The 18,886-nt window shown below is 43.6% G+C and overlaps 1 protein-coding gene across 2 annotated transcripts in view; it reads right to left on the bottom strand.

Moving 5' to 3' along the window:
- Positions 1–18,886, bottom strand: part of Ift43 (intraflagellar transport 43) — a 79,496-nt gene that overhangs the window by 44,443 nt on the left and 16,167 nt on the right. For both annotated transcript variants that reach the window (XM_047541324.1, XM_047541325.1), the window contains exon 3: positions 6,635–6,699. In XM_047541324.1, coding sequence (XP_047397280.1) covers positions 6,635–6,699 — 65 coding nt within the window. The remainder of the gene's footprint in view (positions 1–6,634; positions 6,700–18,886) is intronic.

Below are 18,886 nucleotides of genomic sequence, written 5' to 3'. Positions count from 1 at the left end.
CCACTTAAGTGGAATAACCCGACACCTGCGCTTTCAGGAGTGCTGCCCGGGACCCACAGGGCACCACCCACAAAGTCCTCCTGTCACAAAAAAGAGCCTAAACTGAACTGCCAGCCTGACTGGAGCTCAGCATCCGCGTACGAGGGGACACGAGAGACAGACAAGTTCAACATCTCAACTAGAAGAAATGGGCCACACCCACAATGGGCGACACTCCACGGACGAGTTTCTCACCAAGAAAAAAAAAATCCGTGTGGGGTGGGGGGAGGAGGCAGCGGTGAGGGCTGCAGACGGGAGGCCCGGAAGGCTGCGCGCAGCCAGAGCCAGCAGGGGGACCTCGACGTGTCCTTTCCACAGTCCCACTCTACACAGACATCGTTGAGACAATGAAAGTAACTGAATGTGACCTGGGTGTCAGATGACACGAAGGGATTCTTATTCATCTTGATAGGTATGATAAGGGCACAGTGGTTAATAAACAAAAACAGTCCTTATCAATTAACAGAAATCACGTCCAGCGTCAAAGCGGGGAGGAGATCAACGACAGGGTGAAACGCCGTCAGGCTCTGCGCTGGCCGTGGGCCTCCGAGGATGATGGATGGTCCACCTCCATCCGTACATCTTCTTAGGACTAAGTGACGATGAGATCTTACATACGGTTGGCCCACTGACTCCCACCTTTCAAGTCATGGCGCCCTTACAAATAACATTCGGACGGTGAACCAGGCTGCACCGGGCGAGGCTTCCCAGCCCGGGGTCCTGGCAGCACGGGTCCGACCAGGTGGGCCACGGCAGAGCACCCCCATGCAGCACACTCACGGCAGGGCATGGCTCTGCGAATGGGACGCTCCAGTGGGCCTCCCCTGGGGGCACTTCCTAAGAGACTGGCCTCTGTGAGGATGGACAGCCTGCAATGGTGCTGGTGGAGAGGACAAAGCATGTGGTAGCCACTGTGCTTCAGATCTGGGAGCCCCCTGCTCACTGAGGTTCTGCCTTTCACACTTTTGTAGCCTAATAAGAATTAACTACTCGCTGCTAATGAGAAGGTAAAGACTCTGACATGGCAATGACATAGATGGAGAGGACAGAAGCCCTTTAGTATTCTTGGAACATCTATGCCATTAAAAAAAGAGAGAGAGAAAGAGAGGAGGAGGAGGAGGGAAGGGGGGTAACCTCGGGACCAGCACACAGCAGTTCTCCCGCCATCTTGATGTCCTTGACACGTGCAGATGGTGTGGAAGTGGCTGGCACCAGAACAGCCCATGAGGAGGAATGAGCGGCCAATGGAGATTTATGTGAGGAGAGTGAGATGGACAAGGTAAAATTGTCAGGAGGAGTTGTTAGAAAGTAAAATATATTGTGACAATTCCACTCCTGCCGTTCATCAATAAACTGACAGATCATTTAGTGTCAATTAGGAGTGATAGATGGACAAGTCCCCATGATCCTGGGCCAAAATTAATGGCTGGGAGGGAGAGGGTGATTGAAAATGACGGCTGACATTGAGAGCAAAGTCCTCAAAGTCCCCGAGGGGCCATTACTTGCCTCATTCCCTTGCAGATCAATGCAGGGACAAACCCAAAAACAGACACTTTGAGACAAAACTTAATCAGACTACCTTTCCCTCCTCCTCTCTCTACGAAGTCTGGTTCCCTCTTCTTCAGCTCTAGTCCCCATGGCCAAGTCAGTGACCCATCAACTGTAAGTGTCCCAAAGCAGGCAACTTCAGTGCCAAGGACGGCTGGCTCCAAGACAGAATCTTTGGCACAGTTGTTACTCTGGTGCCAGGAGGAGGACAGTTGGTGATTCCAGGTCCTAAGCAATTCCTGAATTCAGCCCTTCTTTGTGTCTCAGGGGTGAACACAAGAGTTCTGGCACCCATTATCTCCAGCCAGTGAGATGGCTGACAAACACCCGGCTCTCTCTTGGAGAGTGTTACACAAATAAAATAAAGGTATCCCAGAAACTCGTATTTCTAGGTTATGAGCCTCTCAATCAGATCCATGACCAGTCTTCTACTTCCCACTGTGACAACACAGCTGAGGACCTCTATAAGCCTCACCTTCCTTTTAAGGGATACCTGACAGGCGAATGGGACCTACCTGCACGGGTGTAGCATGAATGTTGTATCTGGTCCCCCCTAAATCCTCATGTTGAAATCCTAACCCCCAATGTGATGGTGTTTGGAGATGGGGCTTCTGCGAAGTGATTAGGTTTAGATGAGGTCAAAAGCACACAGTTCCCACGAAGGGGAAGAGGAAGAGACACCAGATCCCTCTCCCTGTGTATAGGTACCAAGGGAAGACCATGTAAGGACAGAACAAGGACAAAATCTGTACCAAGATCACCACCGTGCTGGCACCACAATCTCAAACTTTCAGGCTTCAAAACTGTGAAAAGTAAATATTTGCTTTCTGAGCTTCCAGTATATGCTAATGTGTTATAGCAGCTAAGATGGGTGCTAAGCACAGAGTATTATCATCCAAAAAAGGTTTAAGGTGGGTACACTATTTTCAGTGTGCACTTTCTGCAACTGACAAGGTTACCGTCCCCCAAGACCAAATCTTAAACCAGAACGCTCTCCTGCTCCTCTCTGCTCGTCAGAATTCATGCAGCATGACTCCCATCTTCTTCTTGAGGTCCTCCTTGGCCTCAGTAATTACTGTCGCCTCAGAAGTCACCCTGCTAACCCATCCCATTTGTTTCTCACGGATGCTCCTTCTGTCTGTTGTTCCTGGGTTTTGTGAATGGCAATGCCTGAATGGACCCTTTGTGGGACAGGAGCACGTCTTTTGCTCTGGTACCCACAGGTGCTCAGGTGCCCAGTCTTCACAGGGAAGGTCCCCAGCATAGCTCAGCAACTGCCTCATCCACCCCGGGTCAGGAAGGGCCCATTGTGTGTGGTCTCAGTAACGAGACAGATGGAGTCACTGTTTACTGAGAGTTGGGAGACTTTGGAGGCACAGGTAGGGGTGAGGGTGCCAGGGGTGGAAATCAAGAGGACCAATCTTGATGCCTTAGGCGTAAATACATGTGGAAACATCACAAGTTTATTGAAAATACTAAAGTATTTTCCTAGATCAAATCAGTTTCCTCTTGGAGTACGATGCTTTTGATCCTCATGTGCCATTTCCAAGGTGTTCCCTCACCTGGCCCCTTGGTTTGTGGCCTGTTCTGATGAAACAAATTTTGGAACCATCAGAGTGAAGTTGACATTTAAAACTCAGACTGGCCAAAATCACACGGTGAGTGTTGAGAGAGAAGAGTGGTCTAAGGACCTGCCCCAAACAGGCAGGCTGAGACAAAACAGATGCAGACTACTCTCCCTTCTCTCCCTCCCAGGTCTGGTGTTCTCTCCTTCAGTCTATTCCCCAGGGCCTCCAATACTAGAGGGGACAGAACAGGCTGCAGACCGAGGTGCCAAACAAGGGAACACCTTGGGAAGGAGCACACACAGAAGAGAAGCATCTCACTCCAAGAGGAAACTGACTTGATGGAGAAAAATTTTTAATGTTTTCAATGAGGAATAAAAACTTGTGATGATCCTTCATTCTCTTAGACATGTAATTTGTCTTATTCCATATTTCAAAGTGAATTCTAGATATAAAATCTCCTAATAAGTTAGAAACATGCAGTTTCTAAGATTCTCGCTAGTATGAGAACTGCATTTGAAAGTTGTTTTTGTGGAACACTGAAAATCAGTTATGTTATATAAACAAATTAGTGGGGGACTCAATATATTGTATGAGTAGACAGAAAGACCACTGGAACAGAACAACAAGGCCCAAAGTAGACTCATCTACACACAGTGATTTAGAATAATATGGAGGTAGCTTCTCAGATCACTAAGGGAAAGATGGGTTACTAAAAAAAATCAGTGGTGCTGGGACGCAATCACTTAGAAAAAGATAAAAGTGGATCCACACCTCATACCACATACTAGAATAAATTCCGCATGGATAAGAAATCTGAATTTCAAAAATGAAAGGATGTGGCTGCCTTCCAATGAAACTTCACTGATAAAAACAGGCAGGTAGCCTTTGGGCTATAGTTTGTAATCTTGTGGTATGTAGAAACCAAAAAGGAAGAATTTGAAAGCTTACATATGTATATATGTTTACTTTTGCAAAAAGAAAAAAAAAAAAAAAGGTATAGGAAGATACACCAGAAACTCATAAAGAAAATACCCATAGGAGAAGGATGGGAAGAAGGGCGTGAGCAGGCCCTTGCTTAGGATGTCTCTGTACAAAATTTCAACTTCTGATCCACGTGTTTTATATATTCAAAAGTCATATTCTGGGACCCTTTCTAAAGTGACCTTTGTGCAAATAATATTTGCTGCTTCTGTCTAGATTTTAGTCATTGGTTGACTGTAAACATTTGGACTGACAGAACCAAGTGAGGATTGTGAATGTTTAAAATCACCAGAACCATCCCCAGTCTAATTTCTCCCAATATGAAGTTGTAAAACTAAGCATAATCTTGAGTAAATTTTTTTTCCAGTTGGTATTACTGAGAAAAAAAAAGAAATCAAAAATCAATGATGGACTATTGTCACAATTGAATATCTATTGCCATAATTAAAGATAAATGAGGTAGTAGTGAGAACCAGCTCCCAAGACTGCTGAAAATAACCCTTAAAATTGAAGCAAATTCTACAACAAGGAAAAAGTAGTCTATTAAAAAAGTAATACAGAAAGGACAGAAAATGAAAGTTTTTCTTTATTAAAAAAAAAAACACCAGGTAATTAATATAGAATAAATGATGGAATTAGAAAATTAACATTTTGTAAGACTTGACTGATTCACATGAATGGACACTAAAACCACTACGTGAAAGATTGTAAAGAACAGAATTCAAAGCAACACACCAAAGCAATTAGTAATTATTATAAAGGAGGGGAAAAAATAAAAAGGAACTTCACAATGAAGAGTTCTCAAGGTCACCACCTAAGCCAAGTTATCAAACTCAGTAACACCAATAAAGAACAAAACTGACATATTTGATATGCCAAGAAGTACGCAATATCACTCATTCTTGCCAAAAACATTCAACTTGGATCTGGTCATGAACAATTTAGAGAAATCCAGGGTGTGAAACATGCTACAAGACAACTGGCCTGCATTCCTCAAAAGGGCAATGTCATGGGCTGGGGTTGTGGCTCAGTGGTAGAGCTCTTGTCTTGCGTGTATGAGGCACTGGGTTCTTAGCACCACATATAAAGAATGAATGAAATAAAGGTCCATCAACAACTAAAAAAAAAAGTCAATTTTAAGATTGGGCAATAACTAAGAATGCTGCTTCCTGTCAAACAAGACAGATGACTTAATCAGCATGCATACCCTGCCCTGCTGAGGAGGAACGCAGGAAGGGTATGTGGCCTCAAGTCTGAGGACAAGACTGTCTTCTCCTCACTCAAAACAAGGTAACTGAAACCATTTGACAGGGATGCTCACTCTGGATGGCCCGAGAGGCTTGTGACTCTCAGTCACAAGCATTCCTAGATGCTGGTAAGCAACTCTAGAGGATCTCATTCTTAGTTATTGCCCAATCTTAATGCCAAAATGTTTAGAAAGCAATTCTGCCATTTTGGCAAAGTAACACTCCTTTTTTATTTATTTATTTATTTATTTATTGGGTACTTGTAGATGAACAGCATGACTTTATTTTATTTGTTTATTTTTTTATGTAGTGCTGAGGATCGAACCCTGTCCCTCCCAAGCACTCTGCCACTGAGCTACAGCCTCAGCCCCAACACTCCTATTCTTAAGGCTCTTAATGTAACTCACAATGATACTCAAAGTAACTTTTGCTTTTCTTGACCTGGAATTGCTTCTCCCAAACAGACCCTTCATGTAGATGCATGAACATCTCAAAGCTCCTGCAACTCACTGTATGAGAAAATTGAGGCCAGATAGGTTAAATCACTTGTTCAAAGTCTCTGAGATAACAAATGGCACAGATGAGATTATTCTTCCCAGGAGCTCTGAGGCAAGAGCATAGGTTGATAATACTGGATGGTCACGGCACCAATATTTGTGTCGCCTGCAGCAATGGCTTACGATAAACACAAGACACCTTCTAGGCAGGGCGATGGTATGCCTGAGCCATTCTCTGTGAATGAGCAGTGTGGGGCAGACAAACTACAGAGTTCATCCACAGTTACTAAGAGGCAATCCCATTCTGTTTAGAATGTCTAGAACATACAATGCTAAAATATGGATGAATTTTGAAAACATTATGCCCAGAGAGAGGCAAGGCATGATCAACCACAGAATGCACAATTCCATTGTTAAGAAATGTCCAGAATAGGTGAATCAGACAGACAGAAAGTTGACTATTGCTAGGGCTGGGGAGGTAAGGGGGACATGGAAACTGACTACTACTGGACACAGGGTTTCTTCGGTGGGTGTGATAAAAATGTTATAAAATTAACTGTTGTGATGATCGCACAACTCTAGGCCTCTACTAAGGATGATCACATTGCACACTGTGAATGTGTGGATGGTATGGTATTTGAATTGATAATATCTCAATAAAGCTGCTACAAAAACTAATGCAACCACACAGGACTGATGTCTCCCTTCCACCCTGCCCACTGCCACCCGACTCCCAGGAGTTGCTGACACTTACTTTGATGTCTTCATGGAATCATCTGCCCAGCCTCCTAGCCTTCGAGGGGGTTTTGGAGGAGGAGCCTGCGATGAAAGAGAAGCCAAAATGACAGTCACTCAATGTGCACATTTAAACATCATGGTGGCTGAGGTTCAGGTCACTTAAACAACAGTCAGCATATCAAAGCACCTCCCTGAGAAAAATACAAAAATAAAATGGATATGAAGAAAAACACAGAGTAAGCTTTCTAATTTACTATGAAAATCTCAGTGTTTTCACAGCCTCCTGTTGGATGGACAAACTGGCAGAATGTTCTTGGAGGGCAATTCCTCAGATGAGCATTGAAAGACTTAAAAATGCTCACACTTTTGGGTGTGTGTGTCTATGTGAACACACTAGGGATCAAACCCAGGGCCTTGTGTGTGCCAAGCACAAACCAACTGTGCCACTGAGCTCTGCTCCAGTCTGCTCCTGTTTTCTCAGTCAGTGATTCTAATCTCAGGAATTTATCCCAAGGAAATAATCAGAGAGGAACATAATGCTAATTTAATGAATAGTTGGAAAGAATAAAAATGGCCAGCAATAAGGAATTAAACAGCAGAATACACATGGAAATACTATGCAAATAATGCTAAACTACATTACAAAAATACTGGATTTGAGAAACCTCAACTATACCAATTTTCAAAAAACAGTGGGTATGATTCTGACTTTGTGGAAAGATCACAAACACATAATACACAGTGCTAATTAGCTGTATGTACATGACAGAAGGTGACTTCAATTATGGCAATTTTAGTTTTCCTTCCCTATGCTGCTGTGCATTCTCCCATTTTTAAGCAGTCAAGTTATATGACTTTTATAAACATAAAAGCAAGACAGATACAACTGAGTCTTGCTTAGAAGATATACACACTTAGTTGGTTAAAAGTCTGTTTGCCTGGAATGGACAAATTCAGGAACCCAAGTGCATGAATTCCTGCCCAGCATATCCTAATTGAACATGCCAAGGGCACAACCACCAATCCACCAAACCGTGTGAGGTGGATAAAACAAGATAGAACGCTGCCTAGTTTGAATTGCCCAGTATTCTCCCAAGACTGGTTTCTGATATCATCAATTTTCTTTTTCTAAGAACTTTATAGAATTATAACTGTGGCTCTCAGTCTAAGAAGGTACAATGATAAAAGGACTAAAGAGAGGTAGGGAAACTTTCTACACAAGGCTAGGTAGTAAACATTTTTTATTTTGTAGGTCTCATGGTTTCTGATTCAACTACTCAAACTCTGATACTGTACAAAAATCAATAGCCACAGGGAATAAACAGACAAATGAGTATAGCTGAATTTCAAGAAAACTTTACAAAAACAGGCAGCAGGGCAAATTTGGAGGCAAGGACATGGTCTGTTGACCCCTAGACTAAACTGTGTGTCACGGAGGTCTCCTTTTCTAAGTGGACTAAGTTGAACCTGAAACTTTTAAAGTGAATATCCCCTTCGAATTAACTGAATACCTTCATACTTTGGATATTTTTATTTTACACCAAGATATGTTTTCTTTCCTACTTCTCAAGGAGCCCTCCAGCCTGCCAAGGATGGGCTCCATGTCCTTGTGGGGCCTTTCTGCTGCCTAAGCCACAGACTGCTGGAATCACTGCCACAAATCCAAGTCCTGGGACGCCTGCATCCAGTTAGCCACTGGGATTCCAAGGAGCACTTCAGAGAAAACAAACTTAAGTTTTCTATGCCAGACGCAGGCAAGAGCTGCTTAAAGGCTCAGTACATCTCAGCAACAACACGGATATAAGTGGAAAACCAGCTACTGTGATTGCACCACGCTTCCCCAATCACTCCACGCTTCTCCATCCACAGCCTGGAAGGGGCAGCCTTGTATCCCAGGATCCCTCTTCCTGACTGAGCCAGGGCTGGGTGATACCCAATCAGAACCAAGTGGGTTCCCTGTCCCAATGATCTGGAACTGAAGAACAGAAGCTGAGTAGCTTGCACGGCACAGAGCCCTGGAACTATAAGGACCAGCTAGAATCAGAATAACCTGAGAACAACATAAGCCAAAGTTGGGAGTAGGCAAAAAAAAATAAGTGGCCAAACAAAGCAGTCTGGCCTGCAGTTATCTTTACTCAAGGATAGGACCCTCTTGGGATAATGTAATAAGGTCAAAAACTAATAGCCATGCTTTGTTTGGCCACTTATTTTTTTTTGCTTTTGTTTTAAATTTAAGCTACCATTAAAAATTGGAAGATTCCGACATTAAAAACTCACTTTCCACCTTCTTGTGAAAAACTGGAATATCCAGTAAGGCTGGGGTTGAGCAGAAGCTGCCTCCTCTAGGCAGGACATGTGTACTGCAGTTTGCCACAGGCCCCACCCTCCCTTTCTGTCTCCTTCCTGCTAAAGTGATAGCTGCCATCTCTTATTACTGCATTGTGCTGTTGTTTGTCTTTCAGTACAGAATTCTCTCCTTGTTACTATGAACACCTGAAATGGGAAAATGAAAACTATGCTACATGTTTTGAAAAAAATGGGAGATGAGAAAAATGGGAGTGCCTTGATCCTTCTTACATGTTCAGAGTGAGAACCGAAAGCACATCCGCCTTACCCCTAAGTCCCATTTGCTCAGTGACATCTGGGTATGTGGCTCCTGAACTGAACTCCCAGGGACAGGACCCGCTGCCTTCTTCTCTTTGCTTCTGTCCTTCTCTTTGGGAAGGACAGAGGAATCCAAGCAAAATCCATGGTGCCCCAAACTATACAATGCCAAGAAGCCACCACAGGGGAGACGGCACCTGTGTCTCCTAATACCACTTCTGCTTTCTGTCTGGGATGTGGTTTACAACGGCAACAGGAGGAGCAGAGACTGAACTGGGAAGGGATTGCAAAATATTAGGCAGCATGGAAGGGGAGCACTGAGCAACCCCTAAAATTGGGAAGGATTTAATCAGTGACTTAACGATAGCTTAAAACAGTGCCTGGCACATAAGAGCTCCAGCTTTCCCATGGTTATTACTCATGTCCACATGGGACGGGGTAGGCCGCATGTAGTAAAATGCACAATCATTTGGGGAAAAGACTCCTTTGTGCCTGGCCCGATCTTGTAGTCACTCTGACTACTAATGAGCATTGTATGACTAACAGAGCTCCCTAGGAGTCTAAAAGCCAAATGATCTGTTTTTCTCCTTGAACCAAACCCCAGGAAGTCATGGCTACTGGAGGGTGAGTGAAGGCCCTTTCTGCTTAAAAAAACACAAAACCACCTTTTCTCTCATTTTCTCCCCATTACAAAATGGTGCTAGCAGCTGCAAAAAGCTCATACAAGTCACTCCTTCATATCCAGTGCAGTTTAACAGCTGCTCTAAAATGAGAAGTTTTCTTTGCTGATGACAGAAGCCTTTAAGCGTTGACATAATACTATAAAAAGTGTAGGTTGCTGTTTTTCATTTCCCTCAAACATCAAGAGCTCCAGGGAGAGGACGCCCAGAGAAGGTACAAAGAAATCCTGAGCAAAACAGGTGAGGGGGCACAGGTCCTCCCTCCTCATCCCACCCCGCTGCCAGCAAGCCTCAGGAGAGCACTGAGGCAGATGGGAGAGGAGGAGGGACAGGCAGAACTCAGGTCTCTGCAGTGAGGCCTGGCCATCTAGGGGGAGATGTCAATCTCCTGATGGGGAATCCTTCCATTCATGGTTTAGTATTCTGGGCCCTAGAACTTGGAATGTTTCTGTCATGTCCACATACAGATACCCTGGCTGGATGACACAGGCTTAATTAACCACTATGGCCAAATTATAAAGGCTTTTCCCTAGAATTCAACTTTGTTCCCTTTGTGGGGAGCTGGGCACTACCCTAGGTACAATGAGACAGAAAAGGACGACTTCATCCCTGTCCCCAAATGTTACTCAGTAATGAAGCCAAGGAGAGGTAGAATTCAGGGAGTATCAGGTATGCGTGAAGTCTATGTGACTGGATGTCAAGATTAATCTGCAATCCAGGAGGCCACATGGAGGTGGCAGGTGGGAGTGAGGGAGGTCTGGAACTATTCCAGGGAGAGGCCATCAAGGGTCCAAAGATGAAGCTGAGGCAGAATCTCTCAGCCACAGGGCAGCTCTACTGATTTCTGCAGTTTTCGTGTCACCTGGAGGACTTTACTGGGCCTTCTCTTGGGGCATCATTAAGACTGTGCTCTGATGAGCATGTGCAAAGCTTGCAGTACATAACGCAAAGTTAAGCAGAACTCTACCCACCAAGGAAGTCCAGATGAGGAAGAGAGGTCAGGGAAGCTTCATGGGGAAAGTGGGGCTTGGCCTGGATTGGAAAGGTAAAGGAAAAAGCATTCCAAAAGCAACCAGATCCAAGGGTAGAGTGAGACCAGGGATAGCACGTACTTCTGGAGCAAATGCTGTTACATCATCACCATAATGGTGAGGGTCCATGGGAGAAACTGCTGGGGGCTCAGCCCTTCGACATCCATTACTTTTATAATATGGCCTTAAGTGGAAGCTGATGTAACAAGATCATAATGCAGCAGTTTGAAATTAAGTGCAAACGATCTGTTTGAAACAGAAGCGGATGGTTGCTCTTGGTCATATAATTGAAAAGGTCTGGGGGTTCCTTTTGCATGGACAGTCAGCCCCTGAAAGCCTTGGCTGCTCTCCCTAGGAACTCTGATGACATCTAGACACCCTGTTAGCTCTGTTCCCAAGAGAGTCCCAGGGCTCCCTCCCCAGTGTAATCTGAAGCACAGCACACCTAGATCAAACCACTGCGGTGGTTCCTTCTAGGACCAGCTGCCACAACTGATGTGCTTTCTGTTTCCAGAGGCGGCACACTGGATGCTAGAGACCTACAGGGCCTGAATGCCCTCACCAGCTTAAATGTTAAAGTTCCACTCCCTGTTTGGACTGGTGAGAAGTTGAAACCCTTTAGTCAGGGTCCTTCCCTTTCCTGATAGGGTCAGAGGAGACACAGACGCATGTCTTTTTTTTTTGAATCTGTGAGCTAACATTCTCTATGCACAATCTTTAGGCAGGCTACGACAGAGCATTTTCTTCCTGGAATCCAACTCCAGAACCAAACACTTGGGGAAACACTGCCAATCAGTTTCAGGTACTGTTTTGGAAGAAACTGGTTTGCTGTCCCTGTGATGGGGGGGGGGGGGGAGACAGGACACTGGATGAGAGAGATTAGAGCTCAAATAACCTTACATGTCATAAGTAAGAGAAGGCCCAACCCTAGAATTCAAAAGTCCTGGTGTATTCTTTAAATTGCTCTGCTTCTGAAATCCAGCTTCTAAGATATCAGCTGGAAAAACAATTTCCAATTCTGGCTGATTTACTGCCAGGTAACATTACCCAAACTTTTTAAAAAAAGAAAGAGTCTTAAAATATGCAACACCAAGAGGGACAGAAATAGGAACGGGTGACGTAGCCCTGGGCAGTGCATCCCTCAGTTCTCTTGAAAGCGCAGTCACGTCTCAGAGTGTGGGAAATGAGCACAGCCCGCTGGGGCTGCCGCCCAATGGACGGAGGGGGCAGGACCCTGCATAGCTCCTGAAGAGAAGCAAAAATGTGCCTGCTCCAAAAATAAACAAGGGGCGAGTAAAGAGCTGCGAGCACGTGACCAGAGTCCTGAAATACCAGCTGTCTACAAAAAGGAGCCTGTGAGAGGCAGCGAGCGGGAAATTCAGGAAACGGCCTCTTTATATGGTCCCATCCGAATGGGCCGAGATTCAACCAACTGGAATGACCATGTCAGAGGGAGCTTTTCAGGCCAGACTTATTTCTGATCTTTATATGGTTCCTCCAAATTCTTAAGATGCCTACACAAAAAAGATGCTGGCAGTGCCAAAAAAGGAGCCTTTTGAGTTTAGAAACTTCCCACACACTCTCAGGAGTCCTGGAGAAACCCCCCTCTCCACCCCCAAAATATGAATCAGTCCGAGAGCTCTGAATCCAAACAGCAACCTGTTTCAAAAAGCCAGTTCAAGTGCACGCATAAATTCCCAACAGAAAGACATTTAGTTAAGCAGGATCCAGTACAAACTTCACACCTAAACATCTTCCAGCTTCGAGGGACCAGACAACTCCCACGTTCAAACTTGGATTACTAACTAAAAACAAGCTTCCTTTCTTAATCCAACACACTTCATACGCTTGATGAGACAGAAGACAGATGCTTACTAATATGTGCATACCACACAGGGCTGGCACTGATTTCTCCCATCTGTCCTCTGTTCCATCTCTACTAGTCTCTTCATCCTGCCCAAACCCTGGATCTGGCAACTAATTCACTGGACCCAAGTTTTCCCATAGTAGATTTAAGGTTAAGGAAGGTAACGGATCATCTGAGTTTTCAATGAGTCCTTATGAGTAAATACAGTTCTCTTAAGCTGAAATGGATATATCTTAATGCAAAGTGATCACTGATGACTGCAAAACATTAGGTGAAAGATTGGGAAGAAGCAGGTATTCCAGTGGTTACAAAGAACTGCCCCATAGGTCACATATTAGGTGCATGGGAGAGAATTCTCCTAACAATGGAGATGTCTATCACCACCCAGCCCAGTGATCTAACTTGGCAGCATTAATGATGGGAAGTGACATCCACCCCTTGAAGTATACAGTACTACCGAGGAAAAACTTCCACCAAAAGCGTTCCACTGGAATCTAATTAATTAAAGTCTTCCAATCTGATTTCCAGCTTATAGGAAACCAGGTGAGAGGGGAATAAATTCAATGGCATGAAGAAGAAAAAAGAAATCCAGAATGTGGGAAATTTTATAGAATAATGCCCCAATCTCTTCAAAAGCTCAATGCCATTAAAAAGGGGGGGGGGGGCTACTCTAAAATAAAAGAGACAATAAGAGAGAAAAATGTAATGATGTGATTCTTGATTGAATCCTGGATTTTAAAAAAATACCTATAAAAGACATTTTGGATACAAATGGGGAAAATTAATATGAACTGCATAAGATGATGTTAGGAAACTGTTAATACTGTTAGGTGTAGCATTGTGGTTTTCTCAAAAAAAAAATGTCCATTTTTGGAGAAATATGCTCAAGTGTTTAAGTAACATGATATCTGAAATTTTTTTGGAAATAACTCAGAAAAAAATTATACATAAAATATAACAATTATATTTTTAAATATTATGTAAATTATAATTTAAGCTAATACAGCAAAATGTTAGTAACAGTCAAATCTGGGGGATGAATGCATGCTGTTCATTGTACTATTTTTTCCTCCTCTGCTAATGTTAGCGAAAAGAAGAGGTGAACAAGAAAGAAACTGGATGCATGGAGTTTAGGTTAACAAAAGAGAAAAAAAAGCAGGATTGGTGTGGAGGACACCATTTTGATGAGTGTATCACTTGACTAAAGAGCTGTGTTGAACAGGAAGAGAGAGACTTTCCGCTGAATGGTCAGGAATTCCTAACTGCCTAAGGACCAGAGAATAACTCTCTATGTAAAACATCAGGTCTTGAGATCCCTGCTATGCCAGGAGAGACGGGAAATGTGCCGAGATGGAAGTGGCTTGTGCCCATCCCCGCAATTAGCTGCAGATGGTATTTTAATTGTCTACGTAGGCATCTGTGAAGCTTTGGTAAGGAAAAAAATGTGGTAGAAAGAACACCAAGTAATGTGGCATCTAGTCCCAGCTTTCAACTGACTGGTACTGGGTTTTTCATGGTAGAAGTGATTCCTCCCAGTTATACAATTCTATAATTCTACAATCCTGTGCGACTGTAGTATTGTGAAAACAGGAGAGGGTACTTAAGTCAAAAAAAGACACATGAAGACGTGGAACACTTTTCATTTATCTGAATGGGTATAAAGGAGACAGGAACAAAAACGGAGAAAAGACAAGGCTAAAGAGAGAAATGAGAAAATGGAGACTTGATCAAAGGCCAGCAAGCCAATCTAGGCAATGAGACAGAGCATGTTAACTAATTCAGAGTTAATAATGATATGATGGCCAACACATATTGAGGGTTTGCTGTACACCAAAGCTCTGGAAAGACTTCTTTGCTGAATCCCATGACTCAAAGAAGAGGACACAACTACATACCAAGTTTACAGATGAGGAAACTGCAACTTAGAGGTTAACTCACCTAAAATCACTCCATTTGTAAACAGTAGAGCAAGGCCAGTCTGATGGTAGATCTTGACAAGACCAGCTGATATGTCATGACTTCCCAGCAGCTAGATATGTGCCAGCTAGAACAGGCTTGGAAGAACTCCACAGCCACAGAGGAGTCAATCTGGGTTGGAACAAAGTACTGGAGAATAAGAGAACCTAGAGCAGTACCATCTAGATCTAGAGAGAAGACTTGAGAAGTCCAAACCCAAAGGGCCATGTCCTTCATTTATTTTCTTGGGACAAAGTAAGGTGTATCTACTGATGCATAAATATATTCAGTAAGACAGGAGAATGAGAAAGCAGCTCGGGCTGGCTAACCCTTACCCTGTGGGTGAGGCTGACACTGAGGGAAGGGTTAAGGGCAGAGTCAGGATTAGAAAGTGATGCCAAAAATAAGCTGGAACAGCTGGAGCACTGTGCCACGCTGCGTGGGCTGGATGCAGTATAAATCTTTGCATTGAAAAGCTGTTGGGTCCTTACTGCCTGTCACAGGCAGTAGCTTTCAAGAATGAGGGACTAACTCGAGGGGGGGAAGTAAGTGGACAAGTGGGAAGCAAGTAGGGGAAAGCTGTAGTTCTAGAAGGTGCAGCAGTTGGGGACAGGAAGGAGGAACAGTCCTGGGTTCAAATTCTAAACTGCTCCTTTCTAGCTGCGTGGTTTTTGGGCTAGTCACATGTCCATTAAGGCTCTTTTTCCTCATTTGTAAAGTGAGAATGATCATAAGTCCCTTGGAGTTCTACTGTAAACCCTGGTGACACTTCCTGGCACAGAGGAGACATTTAATAAACAGAGATGATAGTGCTATTATTATTTGTCAGAAATAATAATAGTAATAACACGCAGACTTTGGAGGAGAAACCCTTAATGCCTAAGGTTGAGACGGAAGGAAAGTTCTGGTAGTCGAACATGGTGGAGTCTTTTATCTGGTGCCATCTTGTCCATGTTTCAGCCCAAGGATCTAATTTTTTTCTATCCTACCTTCCCTAAAGAGAGAGAAGCCCTTTAAAGTTCCCCAAGTCAAGAAGAGGAAACCACAGCCCCTGTGCTCACTGAGACAGACGTGTGATGCGTGGGACGGCCACAGTGTCTGGCAAATGCTCTGGTGAAGTCTCCCTTCCCGACAGTCACACACAGCAGAGTAAAATGACCTGCGCCCTGTGTCTCAGCGCAGACATGGAAATTCCTGCTCTACGTCACTCAGGGTATAGGGCTGCCGGCGGTTTCTAGAGAGGCCAAATTAAAGAGAACAGATTTCAGTCCTGAAAATCATCCTTAAAATTCATCCTGAATTTTCCCATCTTGGATGGCGTCCTCTTGATCTCAATTTCATCCCCTGGGCCCTCCTAAATCAGCTCTCCTTTCTTCCTCTTCTCAGGTCTACATACCTTCCAGACACTTCCAAAGAGGCGCCCTGTCCCCCACACTTTTTGCCATTCAGCCAACATAAACATTCTTTTCAACTTTCATCATAAATCAAAACCTATACATTTTTGTCATTCTCTTACCTCCTTTCTATTTGTTAAAATTAATCCAGCATGTGTGTAGCCAGAAATGTGCACGATGTCAGGGTGTGAATTCCCAACACCCTAAGCAGCAAGCCCTCCTGGCACCTGTGACTTCGTGACTTTGTATAAGCACAGTCTAGACTTGTTACTTCAACCAAATCCAGAGTGGAATAACTTGGAGCGAGTTGAGAGCAGCAGAAGAATGCTGTAACCCTGATGCTTTAAGAAACTGATCTCTTACGAGACGCCTCCAGGGTGATGATGAAGGATTGGGGCTAGCTCAAAGAACTGTTAATCCATGGGTGGCCCCCCATCATGTGAGACCTTGAGAGGAAGGCCCAGCTCCTTCCACTCTGTGCCACACTGTGGTGAGACCACGGACGCTGTGGTCTCACACTGCTGTTTTTAATCTTGCGTCAGGGCCCAAAGAGAAAACCCGATAAACACAGAGCATGGCTGGCGAATTATATACATTTCACTAGCCCTACTACGTACCATTTCAAAAGTGGCCCCAATGATCTTTAAAAAAGATTTTTTACACTTCTAGAACTGGTTCCAAACTTCTACGCTTCATGAAGTGTCAATATTTCAAAACATAAATTTTTATTTGCAGGGGTGGGCAGTAGGATGTAGTTAGCTGTTTAGGGTTAACAATTTTTAATTTTAAGAACCTCTTTTAAAACCACCATTTTAGGGCTGGGGATATAGCTCAGTTGGTAAAGTGTTTGCCTTGTATGTATAAGGCCTTGTGTTCAATCCCCAGCACCACACACACACACACAAAAATTCCAAAACCACATTTCAAGCCAGCCACATTGGCACACGCCTATAATCCCAGTGGCTCAGGAGGCTGAGGCAATAGGATCGTGAGTTCGCAGCCAGCCTCAGCAGCTTAGTGAGGCACTGACCAACTTAGCAAGAGCCTTTCTCAAAAAAAAAAACCTAAAAAGGTTGGGGATGTGGCTCAGGGATTAAGTGCCCCTGGGTTCAATCCCTGCTACCACAAAACAAAACAAAAAAACCACCATGTCCTTTCACCATCGCTTCACTAAAGAATGGACCTTCTCAATCTCCCCAAATTACAAAGGACATAATCAGGATAAGAAAAGGCCCTCTAAATCAAATACATTTAGCTCAAGAAAAACTTACTACATTGCCCTTGTTTACTTATTTTGGTAAAACTTTCTCATTTGCCAATGTTAAAACAGAGTAGAGTATCTTTTTTCAGCTTATCAGTCCAAACCAAAGACCTAATTTCTTAAGTAAGAGAGGCTGAAGGCCAGCTCTCCTTTACTACTGCCAGGTGACAATGGTCAGTCACAAAAGACATGGGCCACATTTAGTCACTTAAACCACAAATTTGCTACTCAGCAGGAGGCTGTCCAGGAAGAGCTCCTGCCATTAAAACTACACCACCAACCTGTCCAACACTAGAGGACTTTTTAGATTAACTTTTCACAGTGCTCAGCACAGCATCTGCCTGGATGGATGATTATATTCAGGGGACTTTTTCCTGGTCTCTGGGTCTCTTTTGTGTTTCTGATCATTACGTCCAAGGGCACCACTGATGTCAGAATACTTTCTGTCTCAGTAACTGATGTACCCAAATGTCTCTGTCATTAATCCCAAGAGAATGTTGATACCATTTGTCTGTAACATGTGACTCATTCTTTTCTCACCAATATTACAACTTGAAAAAACCACAGGGTATTTAGTGTATTTTGAAACAATCCAAAAGCAACTGGCAGGTAATGGGGACTTATTTAAACATACAATATCTGAAATGACAAACTAATTTCACACGGATTGGAATTATAAACTCTGGGTAAGAGATATAAAATCACTATTTTGAAGGCACTGAAGGACAAATAAAAGCAGGTAGAAACCCAAGGGAATTTGATCCTTGAAAGAAAAGTATTGCACAGATAAAAAATTGATGTTTAAATGAATTGTCCCCTGAGAGCATGCTCTAGTCTGGAGAGCCAGAAATCAAGCAGAAGAGCTGGGGTTGTAGCTCAGTGGTAAAGTATGTTTGAGGCCCTGAGTTTGATTCCCAACACTGGAAAAAAAAAAAAAAAAAAAAAAAAAAAAAAAAAAAAAAAGGGAAGAAGAAGAAGAAATCCTCAGTTTTAGAGGATTGAGAACAAAAGCTTCAGGCTACCAGAGAGGACAGAAAAAGGAGGAAATCCTGAGAGGTATAGAAGCCCCAAATCTGCACTTTAAAAAATCCCCTAAAACCCTTAGTCAACACTTATACTGCATATGCATGGAGAAGACTCCAAGAAACCCAGGGAAAGCAACTGCTGAAAAACCAACAAAACTGGAGTGGAGATTGAGATTTCAACTGCTGCTCACTGCAGGGGAGACAGGTTGGAGTCCGAGTCTCACCAAGTAAAGGCACTTGGTATGCATTCTGAATATTCCACTAAAATCCCAGCAGGAGCATACCTTAGTAGAAAAGATCATGTCCCAAGACTGCAGAATTTGCTCTAGGACCAAATGTAAAACAAAAGTGGACCTGACTTAATGAAACCTAAAACCAAGCCTCCAAAAATTCAAGGGATCCACAAATAATTTAACTACCTGCTAAAAGAAAGGTCAATACTTTTTGGAG

The sequence above is a fragment of the Sciurus carolinensis genome, chromosome 2 (assembly GCF_902686445.1).
Source record: "Sciurus carolinensis chromosome 2, mSciCar1.2, whole genome shotgun sequence".
In the NCBI taxonomy this organism is placed as follows: Eukaryota; Metazoa; Chordata; class Mammalia; order Rodentia; family Sciuridae; genus Sciurus; species Sciurus carolinensis.
This window is presented reverse-complemented; position numbering and strand designations above follow the sequence as displayed.